Source organism: Piliocolobus tephrosceles, chromosome 13 (assembly GCF_002776525.5).
Source record: "Piliocolobus tephrosceles isolate RC106 chromosome 13, ASM277652v3, whole genome shotgun sequence".
Classification (NCBI taxonomy): Eukaryota; Metazoa; Chordata; class Mammalia; order Primates; family Cercopithecidae; genus Piliocolobus; species Piliocolobus tephrosceles.
In genome coordinates, this window is record NC_045446.1 from 5,768,320 (window position 1) to 5,790,081 (window position 21,762).

Below are 21,762 nucleotides of genomic sequence, written 5' to 3' on the forward strand. Positions count from 1 at the left end.
GCAACTTTGCAAAACAGACCAGGCCAGTTAGGTACAGCTTCATGAGCTGGCAGGTAGCAACAGCCCGTGTCTTCCCTAAGCTGACATTCCCTGCCCAAAACACTTCTGTGAAAAGTCCAGGATAAACAACTCAGAGAATAGTGTGTAAGATACCCGCAGAAATACAGTACTACTTTCTAGAATTTTACAGACTGTCCATGTTTGTCCCTTGCCATATAGCAATCACTATTATTAGTGCTGTACTTAATTATTTATCTTGATTTCTAATTGTTAATGCTTCCCCCCATATTGTGTGACATTTGTAATTAATAAAAATCACTTAACGATGAATTGGTGAGCAGTTCATGTTTGTGTTTTTACTTAATACTTAAAAGGGGGCACATTTTTAGGGGTGGATGATTTGGGGTCTTTTGTGAGTGGAATGCTATCGACTCAAGTCACATTTAGTACTATTGGACAGTGGTTTTCTTAATGTGGGCAGGAAGTCCAAGAATTTGAAATGGTTATATTTAAACCTGACCTTTTGAATGGTGCACTGGTAATCCCTGGGGATTGCAGTTTGACCCTGCAGGCCCTGTACACAGAAAGGGTTTCTGTGTTTCATCTGTGCCATTGCTTCTGTCTTTTCTTTTGTAAACATTTAATTGGAGGTGATTATCAAAATCACTAAAATGGAGTAACTCACCTCTCTTCTTGTCTGCTTTCTGGCGGCGTCGGTAGTGAGGAGTGGAGTAACCAGAAGGGAGCGGCAGGGCGGCAGCCTGGCCCGGGGAAGGAAGGGTGCCCTTGACACATTGGGCGGGTTTGGCAGTTTAACTGTGACTGACTTTGTTTTTTCTGTTACACGTTGAGAGAAAAACTAAATGTGATTTTTCCATAAAAATGCTGATACAAATGTCCAAAACGTTTCTATGTTAAATAGTCTTTTACATTTTTATGCATATAGGTTACAACCTGCCATATTCATTCATCCAGTGATGATGAAATTGACTTTAAAGAAACGGGTTTCTCACAGGATTCTTCTTTGCAGCAAGTGAGTCACGCCTAAAGCTTTGCTTTTTGTTTTTATTTTAAATGCTTAGTTTAGTTGCCTTTTATGAATCAGCTTCAGAGTCAGATTATGTATTAGAATGTGATTTGGGGTTACTTATTAGTTAGGCCAAAGCATTTAAAATAGGAAGTGCTGGGTACATGAAAGATAGATTTATATTGATTTTGTTTCAAGGGATTGTTCCATACCTGATAACAGTGATGAGTCAAGTACATTTTCAGAAAATTTGAATGAACTGAATAGTTAAGGCATCTCACACATGCTTGTTACGCAGACCTTTACAGTAGTTGAGTTGTTGCTTAAAGATTTGTGTAGTAGAGATCTGCCGGTAAAAATAATAGAAATAAGACGTTTAAAATGTAGGTAAAAGTAAACTCTCACCATTACCCCTGATGTAAGTTCTATTATAGTTACATCTAAAGTAAATTTTTTAGTTGAAGTAATTCATTGCAACCCCTCTCTGCCTGCCCCTAAAATTTGTCATCTCCCTTTGTCACCTGCTTATAATTTTTGTGGGGTAAAGCCTCGATATGAATAATAAATGTACTCATTTATCATCCATTGTTAGTTCTTGGAGAAGTGACAAATGATTTTACTTCTCTACTAGGTATGGGAGTTAAAAACAGAAGCCCTTTTGCAGACTATCAGCTTTTCATATGGAGAAGTTGTCCTTAGCCAGGACCAGAATGCCTTGGCTTACATATTGCTTTGGTGCAGCGATAGAATTGACGGGGATACCTTCCCACCCAGCACGGAATGTTGTGCTTGGCTTCTTTTTTTTAGTCTCTAAGCTTCGACTTAGATGAAGCTTCACATGCTTATGCTGGCCCTATCTTTTGGCTTCCAAGTCTTACACCTGTCATACTCCAGTATTGGTTGAGCTAAAGCAATTGTTTGATTTTAATACTAAGGCAATTTGGCATTCATCTTTCCCGGATAGGTCTGAAGTGTAGCGTTTCAGCATTTGGCTGGCTTCTCTGTTGATTCTTGACACTTCCTGCCCTTTGACAGCGTATTTCCAGAGGTTAGGGTCAGGAAGTAGCCAGTCCACAGGGGGCACTGTTGAGCAACAGTACCTTCTCAAAGAGTGGAGCTCTCACTGCTTTCTGCCTTGGCTTGCTATTAGGCTGCTACGGGCCATGGCGGTGGCCCACCATGGCTCATTGTGAGCCCCCTCGTGCCTACAAGCATCCCTTTTCCTAGAGCGCTCTGGGATTGTCCCAGGAAGCACCTTGACAATGGGCTCTCCCTCCACTGAAGCAACTGTGGAGTACTGAAATAGTCCACCCAGTTGGCTGTGAACCTGAGTGCTATACATTGGTCCACCCCCAGAATGAAGCTTGATGATATCAAATGTGTATTATCAAGGTAATTTTGTACCTGTTGAAATACAGCTTTAAGAAAAAGAACACCTTACTAGTAATAACAATAAACTTGGAACTTCAGGCTGTCAGTTTAGTCTAGATTTGGTTAAATTTAGGCATTTGGAAAGTGGATTCCTTTGTTTCTCACGATGTCTGGTACCAGGGTCATACCTGTTCTGGGGAGAGTTTCCTTACATTGTGTTGTTTGTTTGACCGACAGCTCATGTGCATACGAAGCAATTTCATTCACAAAACTAACTTACAACAGCCCTTGCCAAGCTCTTAGTCTTGCGAAATTTACCCACTTCATATGAACCTTTCAGAGTGGAAGAATAATTACTCTTCTCTGATTGACAAGCTGCCAGTACATTTTTCTTTGCATGTTTAAACCAATCATGGATCATTTTGAAAATAAATGCGCTCCAAAGCACTTCTTAAATCTTTGAGAATGCAGAAAAGTCTTGGTTAGTGAGTCTCGTCATCGTCTGCATTAAGATCACAATATTAGTTTGTAGACTTGAACTTCAAGTTCTTATTCACGTTTGAAGTTGGGCATCGTGTTGATAAAGTCCCCGAATGTAGAGAGCTCAGGGCAGATGATTTAACCAGGTAACCCAGCCATGTCACTGGTGGGGAGTGCCTCCAGGCGTTTGTGCCCTGCCCGTTTGTTTCTCCCTTTAGCCTCGTCTGGTCTCCTAAAGTCTAGTGTTTGACTCCCCACCTCCCTGATTCTGCCTTATAGAGGTTTGGAGGGTGAGGCCCCCATGGAATATCTGGAGAATTCAGACTGACTGCCGCATATGGGCTCTGAAGCACTGATCTCATCATTTCCCACTACCTCACATCACATACGGGCATGCTGGTCGACAATCAGGCCTCATTTAGTTGACCAGTAGTTTCTGTTGCCTGGGTGGCATTACTGTTAAGAGATTTGCTTAATAAAGTGGTTGGCTCACTTCTCAGTGACTTGAACAGTTTCTGACTTTGGCCAGGATGACAGTACTAGGAAAGTGTGCTTTTTAAAAGTAATTAATACAGCCATGTTGTGCTTTCCAGATACAGGTTTCTCAGAGTTCAAAGCACTTTTTATATACCTTTAAATACAATACAATAACAGTCTTCACTTACATATATTTGTAAGCGGTGGTAGCTTTATTAGTAAAAATGAGATTTGAAATGTGAAGTTCTTTGCTAGAAGCTGTAATAGACTTAGAACTAATGAGGATTACATTTGATCATTTTTCTTTTTTCTGTGCATTATTGCATGGAAGTTACTAGTGTCTGTGTCAGTTGCTATGTATCTCTCCAGATGGATTAATAGATAAATACATATTTGTATATGTATTCTGTATGTACATGTGTGTATGTATACATTTGTATTTAGTATTTGTTTTCTATTTTTGAAGCATTTAAAATATAACAACATTTTGGGGAGTATTGCTTCCCCTTTACACCCAGGAGAATCACATTAGGATCACTGGAGGTATAAAAATTTTGAGAGAGCTGGCTGCGATGGCTTGCACCTGTAGTCTGGCTACTCTGGAGGCTGAGGTAGGAGGATTGCTAGGTGGTAGGAGTCTAGGAGTTTGAGTCCAGCCTGGGCAACGTAGCAAGACCCTGTCTCTTAAAAAAAAATTTTTTTTTTTGAGGGGAAAAAATAAAACAATTGGGAGGGACCTTTTCCCATGCATGACCAAATTTCTGATCTGTAGATAAACTCAGAGCATGGTTCATGCTGCTTACTCAACAGAATCACTTCATGGTTCTTTACCAGATCTTTGAAGTACTGAGCATCTGTTTTGCCTCATAAAAGATAAAGCTGCAATTCAGAGGAACTGATTTCTTTTTGATGTAGTTAATATTAATGCTGGCTGTCATATTGTCCATTCATAGGCCCAGAACTTAGCCCAGCAGCCCAGGACTTGTCCCTGCCCTTCTGCCTTCAGCCAGACCCCCACGCTCAGCCTTGGTTTGCACTCCATGCCTTACCAAGTGGCCATTCCACAGCCAGTCGCTCACTGCTCCCTGCTCCCTACCCCCATGTGTTCATCTAATATCACCTCTGGGGGCAGGAAAGGGTACAGCATGGAAGTGGGAGTGAGCAGAGGGGCAGTGGGTGTGCCGTTGTCTTGCATGAGCGACAAGGAAGGTTTTGGGTTCTCTCTGTCTAGTCAAACTAGACATACAGAGCTTTTTTTCAGACCTAAGCAGTATAGCTACCTTCCAAAGCCCAATATAAGGTTTATTTTTAAAGTATCTGCAATAATTATCCATGCCATAATTCCCTGCCACCAGAATAAGTAGTCAGGAATTAATGGTAGAGGCATTTCTGCAGTGTACATCTGCAAAGTGGAATCTGTAGGCTCTGCCCATTTGTGGAACCACGGAGAAGGTGGGTTAATTCCGTCACAGCTGCCTCCTTCCCAGCAAGTGCCAGTGGGAGTGATGCCTTCAGCTGAGCCAACAGCCGCCTCTCTGCCCCCCATGGGCTCACCCTTAGAAAACGGCAGTCTCATCTGTATGCAGCTCTGGTCACCGTATTTATTGTTTGGGTTAGAATGAGGAGGTGGCACTAATTCGTCTTCATATGTTCTTTACTCCTTCTGATTAATACGTAAGAACATACTTGCTGATTTCACTTGCTTCTTTGGGCCTGCTTGTTTTAAATTAGAATATCAACATTTTCCTGGGGTCCATTATAACACCGCCCCCACTCCATTTTTCAACTGAAAACCCAAGCAAGTCTGGTACGCTCTAGATTTGGCGTAAGGAAACAGAACTGGCTCCTCTGTGGGTCTTCTAGTGTTAGAGACTTTTCAGAGTGATTTTGGATAAGTAGTCAAACATTTACCCTCTTCTTAAGGTAGGTAGGATAGAAATTATTTTCGTTTTATATTCTTCCCAGCCTCTAAGACTTAATTTTTTTAAAAAAGAAATGAAATGTCCCTGAACACTTTGTTCCTAGGATTATGCTTGTGTTCATCAGTCAGTTTTCCTCTGGTTTGCTGTAGTAGACTGGGGTGGAGGAGGTGGCAAGGAGGGAGGGGGTGGTCACCACTTGTTGGATCTTAGGATAAAGTTGGTTGTGTCCAGAGGTGACTGATACACCTTATAATTTCAGACTGTTCCGTGTAATGTGATCACTTCAAGCTAGGCTTAATCCAAACCTCTCTCTAAAGATAATTCACAGTAGAGGACAGAGTGGTCACATAATGTTTCTTACAGTGACATGTGCATTAGAATGATTTGTAGACCAAATTTCAAACGTTTCCTTTTTTGGCAAATTGTGTCTGAAATTATTTGATTTTTCTTTTAGAAAAACACACCAACTTTTAAAGCCCTATGGCTATGTAAATAAGATGATTTCTGGAACACAAATGGGCAAATAGTATGTAGAATATCATTAGAATCATTATATCACTGTCACTGGTCCTGGGGTTGCCAGGCCTTTTCTGATTATCAGATGCAACAAATGACGTCCAATTTTATTGACCAGTTCGGCTTCAACGATGAGAAGTTTGCAGATCAAGATGACATTGGCAAGTGAGTATATTTTTCTGTTGCTTGCTCTTGCACACCCTTGATCTTGGTAGATGTATATGTGATTCTGCGGGATTCTTAGTCTTGAGCATTCGTGAGTGGGAGGAACCTGCTGTCTCCACGGTGTTCCTCTAGTTCTAGCAGACTGACCCTGAGACTGGATAATTAGGACTTGAAATAACACTCCAGTGGCTTTGTGCGGTGGCTCACACCTGTAATCCCAGCACTTTGGGAGGCTGATGCAGGCAGATCACTTGAGGTCAGGAGTTCAAGACCAGCCTGGCCAATATGGCGAAACCCCGTCTCTACCAAAAATATAAAAAATTAGCCAGTTGTGGTGGCGGGCACCTGTAATCCCAGCTACTCGGGAGGCTGAGGCAGGAGAATCACTGGAACACAGGAGGCAGAGGTTGTAGTAAGCTGAGATGTTGTGCCATTGCGTTCCAGCCTGGGCGACAGAGCAAAAAAAAAACACATCCCTGCAAGGAAAGAAGCAATTCACCTGTAGGGTTTCTCCTCTTTCTCAGAAGCCTGTTTTTATTAAATTGCACTTTTAGGAATTCAAGTCACCGTTCTTAATTTTAGCTTTTAATGTTAAATAGTATTATCTAAAGTCCTTAATCCTGACCAGGCGCAGTGGCTCACACCTGTAATCCCAGCACTTTGGGAGGCCGAGGCAGGCAGATCACTTGAGGTCAGGAGTTCGAGACCCGCCCGGCCAATGTGGCAAAACCCCGTCTCTACTAAAAATATAAAAAGAATAGCCAGACTGGGTGTGTGTGCCTATAGTCCAAGCTTCTGAGGAGGCTGAGGTGGAAGAATCACTTGAACTTGGGAGGCAGAGGTTGCACTGAGCCAGGATTGCACCACTGCACTCCACTCTGGGCAACACAGGAAGACCCTGTCTCAATAATAACAATAACCATAATAATAAAGTTATTAATCCCTGTGTTGTTTACTGGGGCATCACGTTCCAGTAGATGACAGGTTGGCAGGAACAGCTCTGCCCTATGTGTATTCTCTTCTCTAGGTGACTCATCATAAGGTAGATTTGGGTTTTTTGCAAGAGCCAGACACTCTAACCACTCATTCTGCAGTCAGGGTAAGAAGCAGAGAAATGAGAATTATTGATACTGTACAGAATTAACAAGTAGAAAATGTGGAGGTGGTTAACAGAAATGAAAACAGGTGGTCTAGCATCTGACATTGGGATAGAAGATTTATGAACAAAATATTTTGAGATATTATAGCTTATTGACACAGTTTAAAAAAATATAGGAAGGCAGCTGGTATTTGAATATTGGATGACAACTGTCACAGGAGACACGATTATGCCATAGATACCCAGTATCTGCTGTGGTCTTTGGAAGCAGTAAATCCTCAATAATTTGTTGAACCACAGCCAGTGGAGGCTGTTGTTTGTCACAAATTGCAGTTTGCAGTATGTGAGAAGCCAAAATATTTTTACAGCACACTCTTAATTGTGCTATAAACATGCTGTATGGGCACAGTGGAATGGAGGTGCCCCTGTAAACAGCAGCAGTTGAAGGCTGTTACCTGCCTTGAGAATTGGTTCCTTTTAACCCAAAAAGAGCAAGAACACAAGATGTTCTGTCCATACCCCAGGAGCATCCTACTGAGGCCAGGATCCATCGCCTCACACCACACGCTGCAGGTCCCTGTTTGGTGTCTTGATGTTCACGTGCCTGGACTCTTGCTTCGTCTTCCTAGTTAGGATCTATAATCTCTTTACAGTCTATATTGCATGCTTGGACTAGTGATTGAGTAGAACAAATCTTTTAAGAATCATAAGATAGCCCCTCCTCCTCAAACTTAACGTTTAATAAGCAATGAATTCTTTTACTCCCCGCTTGCTTTTCTAGATGATACCTTGTTATAGCATAAGATTTCCTGGGTGTCTGTATTTTGTGTATGAGTTTGACTATCCCTGGAGAAAACTCAGTGTCTGACAGCTTTTGTATACTTGTGTTTTGACTTGGTTCTTTGCAAATAACCTTTTTCTTCGTTATATGAGTATGGCCTATGGAACCATGGTTGTTAGCATAGATGTTAAAAATATTTTACAGGAAGGATTCGAGGGTGTCCCAAAGGCTTTATGTCTCAGAAGACTTCCATTGCAGCCCTCCTGTCCTACATAAATTCATTAATACCAAGGGAGCTGGCATCATTTAATATAAGAAGGCTGTTTCTGTTTGTTTTTTATTTATAGAGATTTTGATAATAGTGTAAATATTTTAAATTTGGAAACTTTCATAAATACGGTTTCTGTGAGCCGATAGTAATTAATGCTTCCTACACTTCTATTTTTTTTTTTTTTAACAGTGTTTCTTTTGATCGAGTATCAGACATCAACTTTACTCTCAATACAAATGAAAGTGTAAGTATAAACGCTCTGTTGTGAGTGGTGTGGTGCATGAGAGGTTAAGAATTGGGTTAGTCCGTGTGTGGATGCCACATGCTGGGACCCCTGTGCTCTAGAGACCTAATCCTAAATTGGTGTTACGTACTTCACTCTGTCCCACGACCTGCCCGGCACTTGTGGGTGTGTGATTTTTGCAGCCCTAGTTTATGACTTGATGGAGCTAATAAAACCAGGGTCACTTGTGATTGCAGCGTAGACAGTTGACTTCAAAGAGAAGGCTGCAGTTTGACACCAACTCACTGCCTTTGACTCCTTTGTATTGCCAGGAGAAAAATGTGGACTGGGTCAGGGCAAGCCCCTCATTACTAGGCATTTCTGTGGAAGCACCGAGACAGTCATGTCATCTGAATGGGGACAGTTTATTGATTTTGTGTTGATTAGCATGAGAGACCACTGGCTTATTTGCTGATGGAGTAAGGTAGGAACTGCTGATTTGAGCCATTGAAGGTCATCACTGCTCAGCTGGACTAGTAAAAGCAAACAAGTATGATTGCTTTTCCTTGCTAGGACAGACCTGGGACCGCATTTCCAGGACCGAGGAGGCTCCTGGGATTAAAATGATGCTTTGACAAGGTGAAAGAGGATATGGTTTATGCTTCTTTTTGCTAGTCTTTTTAGGGAAACCCAGTCTTTTTTAGGGGAATTCTTGCTGTGGACACAGAAACTAACGTTAGGTGTTTATATTTTATTTTGGTATATGTGACAGGCACCATTTTGTAAAGCAGTGAAAAAATGCAGTTTACATTGGTAATGCTTAAGAGAAGATAACTTGATTTTAAATTTGTTTTGTTGGTTTTTTTCTCTCATTTTTATTTAGGGAAATATTGCCTTGTTTGAAGCATGTTGTAAGGAAAGAATACAACAGTTTGATGATGGTGGCTCTGATGAGGAAGATATATGGGAGGAAAAGCACATTGCATTCACACCAGAATCCCAAAGACGATCCAGGTGAAAGATAGTTGGTTATAGTTGTAATTATAGCCAACCTATAAAGAAAATGATTATCATGAGACATACATTGTGTAATCACTAAACGTACATGTTTACCCCAGAAACCAGTGTTTTTTTGTCATGGCCAGAAATGCCCTTGGTGGGAGTTGGTGCTTTCAGTGTGACAGTGATCCGCTTGAAAATACTGCAGGTGTTGAGACACAGTTCATGAGATGCTGTGACCCAGCGTCTTCTGAAGGGGAGATGTGGCAGACAAGCATGGTCACATAGTGCCTTTTACTAAATAAATGTTCCCTCACCAGTAATTACAACACCAGTTATGTGTTGTTTCTTGTAAAAGATGGAAAACTTCCCAAAGGAAGGGGAAATTGTTTTTAAAAGTTAATCTATTTGGGGAAGATAGGGTCATGTCAATTGATACATCTGGGTCAATCTAGTACTTTTTTTAATCACGCTTACCACAGGAACCTAAATAAATGTTGCTTCTGTACACAGACAGATCTTGTTATATGAGTATTCATTATCAGAATCTTCATATTTAAGAGAGAGGAAAAGAGAGAGGAGTATTTGATCAGGATCAGCAGCTGAACTTCCATTTTTATTTCATTTATTGTTACTCATTTTATTCATTTACTTATAATAAGTAATGTTTTCACATGGCCTAGAATTCAAAGGAAATCAAAGAGTATGCATTGAAAAGTAAAACTGTCTCATCCCTTCTCCCAGCCATCCAGTCCTCTTGCCGGGGAGTCCTTCAGCATCACCTCTCGCTGCCAGTTACGTTACCTCTTGTGGGAATGCTTGTTGCCACAGGTTATAGCAGACTCAGCGGTGGCTTGAGCAAGTGAAGCTGTGTTTGTCTCAGCAGTCCAGACTTGATAAGGGAGTTGAATAAGGCTGTTAGACCAGGCGTCTTTTATTTATTCCTGCTCTCGTCTTGTTGATTTATCTCCTATGATCACAAGATAGCTGCTGTAGCTCCAGAGCCAGACAGCAAAAGAAAAACACCTTCATGGCATTTTTGTTTGTTCATTTGGATAAAGTCCCACTCAGACTTGTTTGCCATCATTTACTGAGATTTTGGTTCTTAGGTTCAGTGGATTCACCAATGGATTCCTTGCCCACAGCATGACTAATATATGTGAGGACAGTAATACGGTATGGCCTCACAGAGCACTGTGTGTGGAAGGCACAGAGAATTTTGTGTGTCGGGGAAGACAGTGTCCTGGGGGAGATGGCACCTGATACCCAGAGGGAACACTGATGACAGAAGGCAGCTTTTATTTTTTAACAACTCTATTGAGGCATACTTGACATAAACTGCATTTATTTCAGTTGTACAATGTGGAAATTTCAACATGTGTATACATCCATGAAACCAACATCATGAACTTAACCATCACCCCAAAAAGTCTTCTCATGATCTTTTGTATACCTTCCTCCTTCCTGTCCCCTACAACCATCTGTTTTTTGTTCCATTAGTTTGCTTTTTCTAGAGTTTTATATAAATGAAATCAATACATTATACTTTTTTTGTCTAGCTTCTTTCACTTACCATAATTAATACGAGAGCTATCTGTGTTGTCTAACGGATTAGTCCATTTCTGTTTTGAGGGGCGGGGGCTGGGTCGTATTCCATTAAGAGGATACACTACAATGTGTTTATTCATTTTCCTATTGATGGATGTTTTGGTTGTTTTTGGTTTGAGGCGTATAATGTCACTTGAAGATAGACAGTGATGTTAAAGGTGCATACTGTAAACCCTAAAGTAGTCACTAAAATAACAAAGAGTTATTGTTAATAAGCCAACAAAGGAAATCAAATCAAATCATAAAATACAAAAGAAAACAGAAAAAGAACAAAGGGGAGCCTGGACAAACAAAACTACTGAGCAGCAGGATGATAGAGTTAGTCCTAAATAACCATGTGAAACAAACGATGCAGACACCCTCATTTAAAAGACAGAGATTGGCTGGGCACAGTGGCTCACACCTAGAATCCCAGCACTTTGGGCGGCCGAGGCAGGTGGCCTGCTCGAGCCCAGGAGTTTGAGACCAGCCTTGGCAACATGGCAAAACCCTGTCTCTACAAAAAATACACAAATTAGCTGGGCATGGTGGCGTGTGCCTGCTGTGAGGTGAAGCACGAGGATTACTGGGAAGTCGAGGCTACAGTGAGCCAAGATAAAAAAACAAAAGAAGATGGTCAGATTGGATAAAAAATGAGGCCTAACTAATGCTGCCTATGGGAAATTATTTAAATACAAAGAAACAAGTACTATATAAAAACACAAAAAAGAAAAAGATATGTCAACACTAAGAAAAGCCAAAAGGTCTGTATTAATCTCAAAATAGATTTCAAAGGGAAGGGATAAAGAAAGTGATAGATATAATGATAAAGGGGTCAATTCATTCTAAGAGGACATCGTAATTTTAAATGTCTACACAACCTAATGACAGAGCTTCAGGATACACAGAGGAAAAATTGGTAGAGCTGTAAAGAGAAGTAGAGAAGTCCACAGTGATAACCAGATATTTTAACGCCCCTCTCTCAGTAACTGATGAAATGGTAGGTACAAATCGGTAAGGCTGTGGAGCACTTGAACACCACTGTTACCTAACTTGTCCTCTTTGCATGTTTATAAAGAATCCTGCCCAAAAACCACAGAATTTACATTCAAGTGTGTGAAGTATTTACCAAGATAGACCATAAAGCAAGTCTCAAATTTCAAAGGGTTCAAGTCATTTTCTGACCGAAATGGAATGAAATTAGTAATCAGTAACATAAAGACTTTTGGTAAATCCTCCAGCAGTTTTTTTTGTTTTTGTTTTTTGTTTTTTGTTTTTTTTTTTTTTTTTTTTTGAGATGGGGTCTCGCTCTGTTACCCAGGCTGGAGTGCAGTGATGTGATCTCGGCATGCTGCAACCTCCACCTCCCGGGTTCCAGTGGTTCTCCTGCCTCAGCCTCCCGAGCAGCTGGGATTACAGGCACCCACCACCAGACCTGGCTAATTTTTGTATTTTTAGTAGAGACAGGGTTTCACCACGTTGGCCAGACTGGTCTCAAACTCCTGACCTCAGGTGATCTGGCTGGGCGACAGAGCAAGACTGTGTCTCGGAAAAAAAAAAAAAAAAAAAAGATGCTGGAATCTACAAAAAGACTACTAGAACAATTAAAATGACTTTAGCAAAGCTTCATGATACAAGAGCAATATAATTTTACGTCTTCATACTGCAACGAACAGTTGAAATTGCTAAACAAGCCGAGCATAGTGGTGCATGTCAGTAGTCCCAGCTGCTCGGGAGGCTGAGGCAGGAGGATCCCTTGAACCCAGGAGTTTGAGACTGCAGCACGCTATGATCACACCTATAAATAGTCACTGCATTCTAGCCTGAGCAATATAGACCCCCATCTCTTAAAAAAGGGAGAGAGAGAGAGAGAGAGAAAGAAACTACTAAATAATACTATTCATAGTAGCACCAACACTGTTAACTGTATTAAACATGACTGGGCAGGTGGCTCCTGCCTACAATCCCAGCACTTTGGGAGGCCAAGGCAGGAGGATCTCTTGAGCCCAGGAGTTGGAGACCAGCTCAAGGAACATAGGGAGACCCCATCTCTTTTTTATTTTTTAAAGGGAAAAAATTTAAATACGTAGGAACAGATCTCACAAAGGATGTCCAAGACTTGTGTGCTGAAAAGCCTAAAGCATAGCTCTGAGATAAAGACAACTTCGTAAATGTTTATAAGTAGGAAGACACAATATTGTAATACTAAGCTGCCAGCTCTCCCCAGGTTGAATCTATAGATTCAACACAAACAAAATCCTTCCAGCCTTTTTTGTAGCTATTAACAAGCTGCTTCTTAAATTCATATGGAAATGAAAAGGATCTAGAATAGCCAAAACAACTCTTATAGAGAACAACAAAATTGGAGGACAAACACTACCTTATTTTAAAATTCAATAGTTAAAACAGAGAGCCCATAAATACAGGCTTATACATATGTGGACAACTGACTGTTGATAGAGGCGAAAGGCGATTCAGTGGAGAAAGGATAGTCTTTTCAACAAATGGTGTGGAACAATCAGGCATCCATATTAAAAAAAGTGAATTGATCCATACCTCTTACTATATAATACATTAACTCAAAATGGATCTTAGACCCAAATGTGAAACATTAAACTATAAAACTTCTACAAGAAAACTTAGAAAATCATTGTGACCTTGAGTTAGGCAAAGATTTCTTAGATGTATCACCAAAAGCACAATACATAAAAATAACATAAAAATAATTTTTTTTTTTTTGAGACGGAGTTTCGCTCTTATTGTCCAGGCTGGAGTGCAGTGGTGTAATCTCAGCTTACTGCAACCTCTGCCTCCCGGGTTCAAGTGATTCTCTTGCCTCAGCCTCTGGAGTAGCTGGGATTACAGGTACCCGCCACCACACCCGGCTAATTTTTGTATTTTTAGTAGACATGGGGTTTCGCCATGTTGGCCAGGCTGATCTCGAACTCCTGACCTCAGGTGATCTGCCCGCCTCAGCTTCCCAAAGTGCTGAGATTACAGGCATGAGCCACCACGCCCATCCATAAAAGAATAGTTTTAGTAAGCTGAACGTCATCAAAATTTAACATTTTCACTCTTCAAATGACACTTTTAATAGAATGAAACGACAAACCACACACTAGGAGAAAACTTTTGCAAATGACACATTAGGTAAAAGACTAGTATGTAGAGTTAAGAAATCTCTTTACTCAAGAAAAAGACAATCCAGTTTTTAAAAAGCACAAAAGTGTGAAAAGACAAGACATAGGATGGCCAATAAGCATTTCAAAAGATGCTCAACCTCTTTGGTCATTAGGAAAGTACAAATGAACACCACAGTGAAATGAACATCTCCACCCTGCGAGAAGGTGGTTCTTAGATTGTGGCCTCCACTTTAAGCAGAGCCCATGTGCTCCTGCGGTGGAGGCTTAGTGTGAGGTTGGGCAGCACACACGCAAAGCTGAGTCTTCCGGGCATCCTGACCACGTGGTGTTCAGGCAGGTGTGATCCTGCTGAAGCACCACAGGATCTTTCGTTGCTGGGTGACTTAGTATTTTCTGGATTTAGCTGGTGGCTGATAAGCAGCGTTAAATACTTTGGTCTTTTTTTTTTTCTTAGCTCGGGGAGTACAGACAGTGAGGAAAGTACAGACTCTGAAGAAGAAGATGGAGCAAAGCAAGACTTGTTTGAATCCAGCAGTGCTAACATGGAGGATAAAATGGAGGTGGATCTGAGTGAACGTAAGTGGTTTCATTCTTCAGATCAGCCGCCCTGTCTTGGAATTAGGTACTGCGAACAATTGGCAAAGGAGCAGTCATAGCATCTGAGATGATTTCTGAAGGAGTGGTTGGGTTGAAGCATATTGTCAAGTGAATTCCTCTTGGAGGTTTTAAGTAGGGATTTGCCCTTGAGAGAGAGAAAACAACTAATCGGAATGCCCAGAACGTGCTGTTTCACATGGTTTGGGGATGAGGTGGCAGGAGCTAAGGCCAGAGGCCATATCAAGAGTTGTATTCCGAAGGTTGTAGGGAGCCCCTGAGGATTTGACTAAGAAGATCATTATTGGATCTGTTTCAAGACACTCAGGGCAACAGTAACAAAATGGACAAGAAAGCGCATAGTAGAGACAGGAGAACCATGAAGACATTGAATTGTTGTTACACATGAGAAATAATGAGAACTGAGAGATGGGCTCCAGGCAGCAGGGAGGTATGAGGAGGAGACAGGGCAGATGCCCCGATCTGTTGGCTCTGGCATCTGTAGGGTGTTTTGTTGTTGTTGTTGTTGTTGTTGTTTTAATGTACAGTTCAAGGCTGGGTGCAGTGGCTCAGGCCTGGCATACAGTAGGAACTGTGGGCCAGGAATTTGAGACCACCCTGGCCAACGGGGTGAAACCCTGTCTCTACTAAAAATAAAAATAAAATAAAAAAAAAGCTGGGCATGGTGGCATACACCCATAGTCCCAGCTACTCGGGAGGCTGAAGCAGGAGAATCGCTTGAACTCAGGAGGTGGAGGTTGCAGTGAGCCAAGATCGTGCTGTGCACTCCAGCCTGGGTGACAGCGAGACACTGTCTGGGGAAAAAAATAAAAAGTACAGTTCAGTAGTATAGTCACACTGTTGTGTAATAGATCTTTAAAACTTTTTCGTCTTGAACTAAAACTCTGTACCCATTAAACAATTCCTCATTTCTACTTCCCCAGTCCCTAGCAGCCTCCATTCTACTTTCTGTTTCTCTGGGGTTGTCTAGTCTAGGGCTCTCATATAAATGGAATCATACAGTATTTGTCTTTGTGACTGGCTTGTTTCATTTTGCATAATGTTTTCAGAGTTCATCCCTGCTGTGGTGTATACAGAATTTCCTTCTGTTTGAAGGCTGAATAACATTCTGGAATATTTGGTTCTTTTAGCAGGCTGGGTATGGTTAAGTGACAGGGAGGTAAATAAACACGTGGCTGGATTGTGTGCTGCTGCTGCTGTGATTGTGGGCTGAGGTATAGGAATAAGGAGGGAGGAAGTGAGCACCCTGGATGAGGTTCGAGTTTGCCCACCTCCTGGGGTTACATGTGGCCGGGAACCAGGCCTCCTGCTTCTCTGCTCCTTGGGAAAGACTGCTTTTGCATCTTCAGATCTCTGGAGGCACAAGTGGGTAGGGTTGGGGAAGATTCTCTCTCAGGGCTACAGGGCTGCTCCAGAGCCTCTGCCATTTCACCAGTCTCTGTGGCTTCTTTTGGAGGTTTTGTGGACATTCAGAATGGTTTAAAATGTTAACATGGACTCTGAGGAGCTAATCTCCTCAAAGAGATTATCAAAGAGATAACAACAGAGAAGTCATTTGTATGTAATATAATTTAGTTGTAGAGTGGAACTCAGGTGGAATGGTTCCAGAGCTTTGCATACAGTGGGCAGGCACAGGTATCTGTCAAGTTGACTTTTCGGAGGTTTCAGGTGAGATTTTCAAACGTTTAAGCATTTATTCCTTCTTAGTGTCAGTGGAGCCCTGCGACACTCACACAGGTAGGTGGGCAAGAAGCATGGAGCGCACCCTAATTAAATACCTCCTCTATGCAGGCCTTCCTTTGATTTGTGCTAAGTGAATAGTCATTATGAAATTAAACAGATGAAGTCAAATACCTTGCTCAAAGTCACAGTCAAGCCTGTCTTTAAAATCAGAACATTTCTATTCTACACAGGTACTTCTTAGTCAGTTGTGTCTGGGATACGCCCTTACATAACTTATACCAGGTTCCCTAGCATTCCTTCTTGCAACCTGGAGATTCCTAATTATGATAATATCCCTGATGGAGTGCGGTGGTTCCCACATCCGGCTTGTCCCCAGCAAGGAATGGAGGATTCAGCACTCTGAAGGAAAAGCATGGTGTGCAGTTAGAGTAGATCCACAGAGACCTGACTTCATCAGAAGAGACACATGTCTGAAGAGGTGACATTTAAAGAGAGACCTGCAGATTAGACCCAAACTTGGCCAGCAGGCAGCATAACACGAAGAGCCCCACAGACTGCAGGTGTGCGCAAGCAAGTCCTGCCACTTCAGCCTGAGGCCAGACCTGGTTCTGTAGGACTTAGGAAGCCTAACTGCAACACACTGCAGTGAGCCCGCAGAGTGCGCCAAGGGCGGCCAGACCTGAACTGGGAAGCAGTAAGGTTGTTTCTAGCTTATTGGAGTTGAATAAACCAACATGTTCTTTTTTTAGAAAAATAACCTTTTTACTTTTGAATAGTTTAGATTTATAGAAACATTGCCAAGATAGTAAGTCCCCATATATCCTTCACTTAGCTTCCCCTAGTTTGGATATAGCCATGGTACATTTGTCAAAACTAAGAAATTAACATTAATCCCTCTTTGTGTATGTAGCTTTGAATCTCTGTGTAGTATTTCTTTTGGAACAGTTGTTAGAAATGGGAGATTAGAGGCCGGGCGTGGTGGCTCACACCTATAATCCCAGCACTTTGGGAGGCTGAGGTGGGCGGATCACGAGGTCAGGAGATCAAGACCATCCCGGCTCACACAGTGAAACCCTGTCTCTACTAAAAATACAAAAAAATTAGCCGGACGTGGTAGCAGGCACCTATAGTCCCAGCTACTCAGGAGCCTGAGGCAGGAGAATGGTGTGAACCTGGGAGGTGGAGCTTGCACTGAGCAGAGATTGCGCCACTGCACTCCAGCCTGGGCGACAGAAAGAGACTTGGTCTCAAAAAAAAGAAAAAAAAAAAGAAAAGAAATGGGAGGTTTGAGAATGTGGGGCATTGTTGGAGTGCCCTCCAGGTGGCTGTGCCCTGCCCACCCCTGCCCTCATTGGTGAGAGTGTCTTTCTCCCACAGCTCCAGTCTCTTTTGCTAATGTGTTTTTGATAAATACCTTGTGGTACATGAAACAGCTAAAGCGTTTTCCAAATAAAATTTCTCCCCTCTTTTTAGCACCCAACTGGTCAGCTAACTTTGATGTCCCAATGGAAACTACCCATGGTGCTCCATTGGACTCTGTGGGATCTGATGTCTGGAGCACAGAGGAGCCAATGCCAACTAAAGAGACAGGCTGGGCTTCTTTTTCAGAGTTCACGTCTTCCCTGAGGTGAGTGAACATGTGCTGTCTCTGCACCCTTCCACGGGGGACCTGGGAGTGGTCAGGTGTTTGCTATTAACGTGTGTTCTTCACGTTGACTGACTTCCAGGTTGAATATACTGTCCTCAAAAAGATTAAACATCAGCATACTGACGCAGCTCTGTGTTGTAAGAAAAACAGTCACCATCTTCCTTTCCTTTCCTCCTGGATTAATTGGAAATGGGAGTAGTTCTTGAACAAAGTAGTTGGGAGGATGCAGTCCCAGGGAGTTAGCAGGATACAGCAGAAGATGCATCTCCATGGGCTTTTCTGGCTTCACAGAGCTGTCAGGACAGAATTGAGAACAGGAATGAGGTGAAGCCAAGAAATCCTGACAGGCACAGCACTTCTGTGTGGGGTGTGGCAAGAAAATACAAAGTGGATCTTGAATTCAGTAGATAATATGAACTTATAGTTCACTTGCAGCTAGTCCAGTGCTGTAAATTAAGGGCTCCCAATCATTGGTAACTCAGAAGACAGGAAGAAAAACTGTTTTGGGCTGAGAATTACTGTCTTAGACAAACCAGAAAATAGGCTGAAACCCACGTTGCTTTGTAGTAACCGTAGTAATAGCGTTAAGTTACTGCTCAGAGGTACAAGTGAGATTTGTGAAAAATGTCTCCAAAATAATGAGTTATTTCATCTACCCTGCTTTTCAGTACAGGACATACATTTCACCTCCTCCTTTTTTTGGTCTGTTTATAACCCGAGGATAAGAGCCTTTGGTTACTTGAGGGTGTGATTGAAGCAGCCAGCTTGCTTCTCTTTAGCCTCTGTGTGCACGTCTCTGAGTTGGTGGGAGTGAGGGATAAAAGAGGAAGTGTAATGATAATGATCTCCCTCGCCTCCACACCTTACTGCTCAGGCGTTTGATGTTTTTTACTATGTTTCCACAATTCCAACAACAAATGTCATTAAGAGGGCCAGTCTCTCCCAGGCAGTGTGGCTCAAAATAAGTAAAGGTTTTTGTAAAACCAGTCAACCCAGTAAATACAGTTGCCATCGTACGATGTATGTCTTTGCTGTTCAAGCTCTGGGAGACTCCTAGTGATTATGGTGGGATGAGAGGTTGGGACATGATGAGCCTGTCTAGAATGCTCTACAGAGTCCCTGTCTTACTGCCCTGCTGGCTTAACAGAACATTTCCCTGCCCGTACTCATCTGCTCTTTCAAACAGCTACTGGCACTTAGATCCATGTGTCGTTGCAGTTGGTAACCCAGTGACTCTCACACAGATGCTAATGTCTCCTAACAGAAACTTATTTGTAAAGGCTTATTGTGAATCATGGGGTAACTGAGGATCACTCCCTGCTGCTAATACCTGAATGGTCTCTCTTTTTTGAAAGCACAAAAGATTCTTTAAGGAGTAATTCTCCAGTGGAAATGGAAACCAGCACTGAACCTATGGACCCTCTGACTCCCAGTGTGGCTGCTCTGGCAGCGCAGCCAGAAGGTACGTGCAGAGAGGCCTGGGCACACGGCAGGGTCACGTGGCTGCTTTGCCAAACCAGACCTGACTCTCAGGCTCAGGGGCTAGTGGAGCCAGGGCAGTGAGATGGTAGGTCTGATGTCCATAGGGCAGCTGATGAAAGAAATTGTGCCTGCCCTCCTAGACGCGCAGCATGCTGACTCTGGAAAGAATAAGGGCTCTAAGTTACCAGGCAGGCAGCATGCGGATGAGGAAACCGGGTCTAGAGGAAAGAAGGCCTGAGCCCATAGTACCCAGGGTGAATAAAACTGGAATTAGACGTGTGCAGCCAAGCCTGTGTGTAGTTGTTGCTTGGAGTTTGCTTTGCTCAAACACGTGGGTATATCTGGGGTTGTGTAGAGCTATGGGACTGTTTATTTTCACTTCACCACTGTAAGCAGATTGAATAGTCCTGGGAGTCTCTAAAGTTACAGTGGGTTTTCCTGTTACTCTGCCTAGTCACATGTGTTCCTTACACTGGCCCTGAACTGTTTTCACCTTGATGGACAGGGCTTTGGGAGGAGGGGGATGCTAGCAAAGGGAGTGTGATGGGAACGGAAAGGATGTGGAGGGCACGAATCCTGAGGTGGGCGCAAGGAGTGAGTTCTTAGAAAAAGAAATGAGGTGCAGGTAGAGGATGTGAGAACCCTCCTTCCCTGGGGCCAGGGAAAGGAATAAAACCATTAACTAATGCCAGTTTCATCATTCTCCTGAACATTTGATACAGATTCCCACATTTTCTTCCTCAGTGGTTCTGTAAGTGGGTGCACTGATCCCCCGTTTCTGGATAAGGAAACTCAGGTTATAGATGAGGTTCCTTGTCCAAGTAGTCTACAGCTAGGAAGTGGTGATGTCGATGTTTGAATCCAAAGCCTCACCTCGGCCAGGCTTACCACCTATGTGGCTTCCTATGTGGTGGAACAAAGAAATGCTCCACCAGCAACACCACAAGAAAGTAATTTTTAAAACAAAGAAAAGCAAATAGAGCCCAACTGAGGAGAACAAGCGAGTAAAGGGTAGAATGTGTAACTGCCTGCTGTGCCCCAGACTGGAACAGTTAGGGGCACAAGTGTCTGCTGGGAGAAGCTGTGTATGGAGGTGGACGCTGAGCTGGGAGGGATGTAGGGGACTTGCTAGTCTCTAGTAAAGAAAACCCATGAAGCCCCTCTTCAGTGGGCACCTTTAAGAAGTCCATGCCCATCAAGAATGTGGCCCAGGCACAGCGGGCAGAAGCCATCTCCCTCTTGTTTTCTTCAAACAGTAGATGTCACGTTGGGTAGATGGGTTTGTACAGTGGTGGGGTGCCAGTTCCTTTTCGGACTTACTGTGTGTGACCATCAGCTGTGTTCTTTTCAGTGCCAGGCAGTGTGGCCATGGAAGCCAGCTCTGACGGAGAGGAGGATGCAGAAAGTACAGACAAGGTAACTGAGACAGTGATGAATGGCGGCATGAAGGAAACGCTCAGCCTCACTGTGGATGCCAAGACAGAGACTGCGGTCTTCAAAAGGTAACCAGGGGTGAGATCCTGCTGGCAGCTTCAGGTTATTGGGAGGATGGTGGGGCAGAAACCTCAAACATTACAATTTTTAATTTGATTCAAATGAATGTTCAGATACTAGCTTGATGTCTTTCTACTGTCTCCATTAAACACAATAAATCTTAATGAAAAGATGGTGAGTTTAGGCCCCTAAGTGTCTTTCCCCCCATAAATGTGTTCAGAAGACTGTATTTTTACATCTAGCAGTTTGATAGAACTATGAGAATTGATAAATCTTTAATCATAGTAGAAATTGGGTTGTGTAGCAGCTACAGAGCATGGCCCGTGAAAACCAGTTTCAGTAACATACAGATGATTATCTCTGGACATAATGCAGTCATGAAAATTCAGTAGCAAAATGATAGTTTTAAAAAAAAGTGACACCTAGAAATTAGCCTCCCTTCTAAACTCAAAAAAGGAATTGTAATGGAAATTAAAAACCTAAAACTGAAAGAATAATGGGGAAAATGTCTGTCAAAACTTCAGGAATACAGCTAAGCCTGCGCTTAGAGCTTTAGTCCTCATCTTAGAGACCCTTCCAGTCATTACAAGAAGAAACGCCTCTCAGCTTTTTACGAAGTCACTACACAACAAGGAGCGAAAGAAGAAAACTGATTGTAGAGACTGATTTCATACATGAGTGTGGATTCTCTAAACTTCTAAGTTAAAAGCTCGCAAACCAAATATAGCAATGTATTTTAAAGTCGTGACCAAGGATATGTGCTCCAGTGTGACAATGTA

The 21,762-nt window shown here is 42.5% G+C and overlaps 1 protein-coding gene across 14 annotated transcripts in view; it reads left to right on the top strand.

Annotated features, from left to right (window-relative positions):
* The window catches only part of PPP6R3 (protein phosphatase 6 regulatory subunit 3), a 150,595-nt gene that overhangs the window by 118,103 nt on the left and 10,730 nt on the right, over nt 1-21,762 (top strand). For 9 of the 14 annotated variants that reach the window (XM_023186472.1, XM_023186473.1, XM_023186471.1 and 6 more), the window contains 8 exons: nt 947-1,033; nt 5,861-5,958; nt 8,299-8,353; nt 9,216-9,346; nt 14,516-14,637; nt 17,833-17,986; nt 19,363-19,469; nt 20,841-20,991. In XM_023186472.1, coding sequence (XP_023042240.1) covers nt 947-1,033; nt 5,861-5,958; nt 8,299-8,353; nt 9,216-9,346; nt 14,516-14,637; nt 17,833-17,986; nt 19,363-19,469; nt 20,841-20,991 — 905 coding nt within the window. The remainder of the gene's footprint in view (nt 1-946; nt 1,034-5,860; nt 5,959-8,298; nt 8,354-9,215; nt 9,347-14,515; nt 14,638-17,832; nt 17,987-19,362; nt 19,470-20,840; nt 20,992-21,762) is intronic. The other 5 variants (XM_023186475.1, XM_023186476.1, XM_023186478.1 and 2 more) reach the window with 5 other exon arrangements.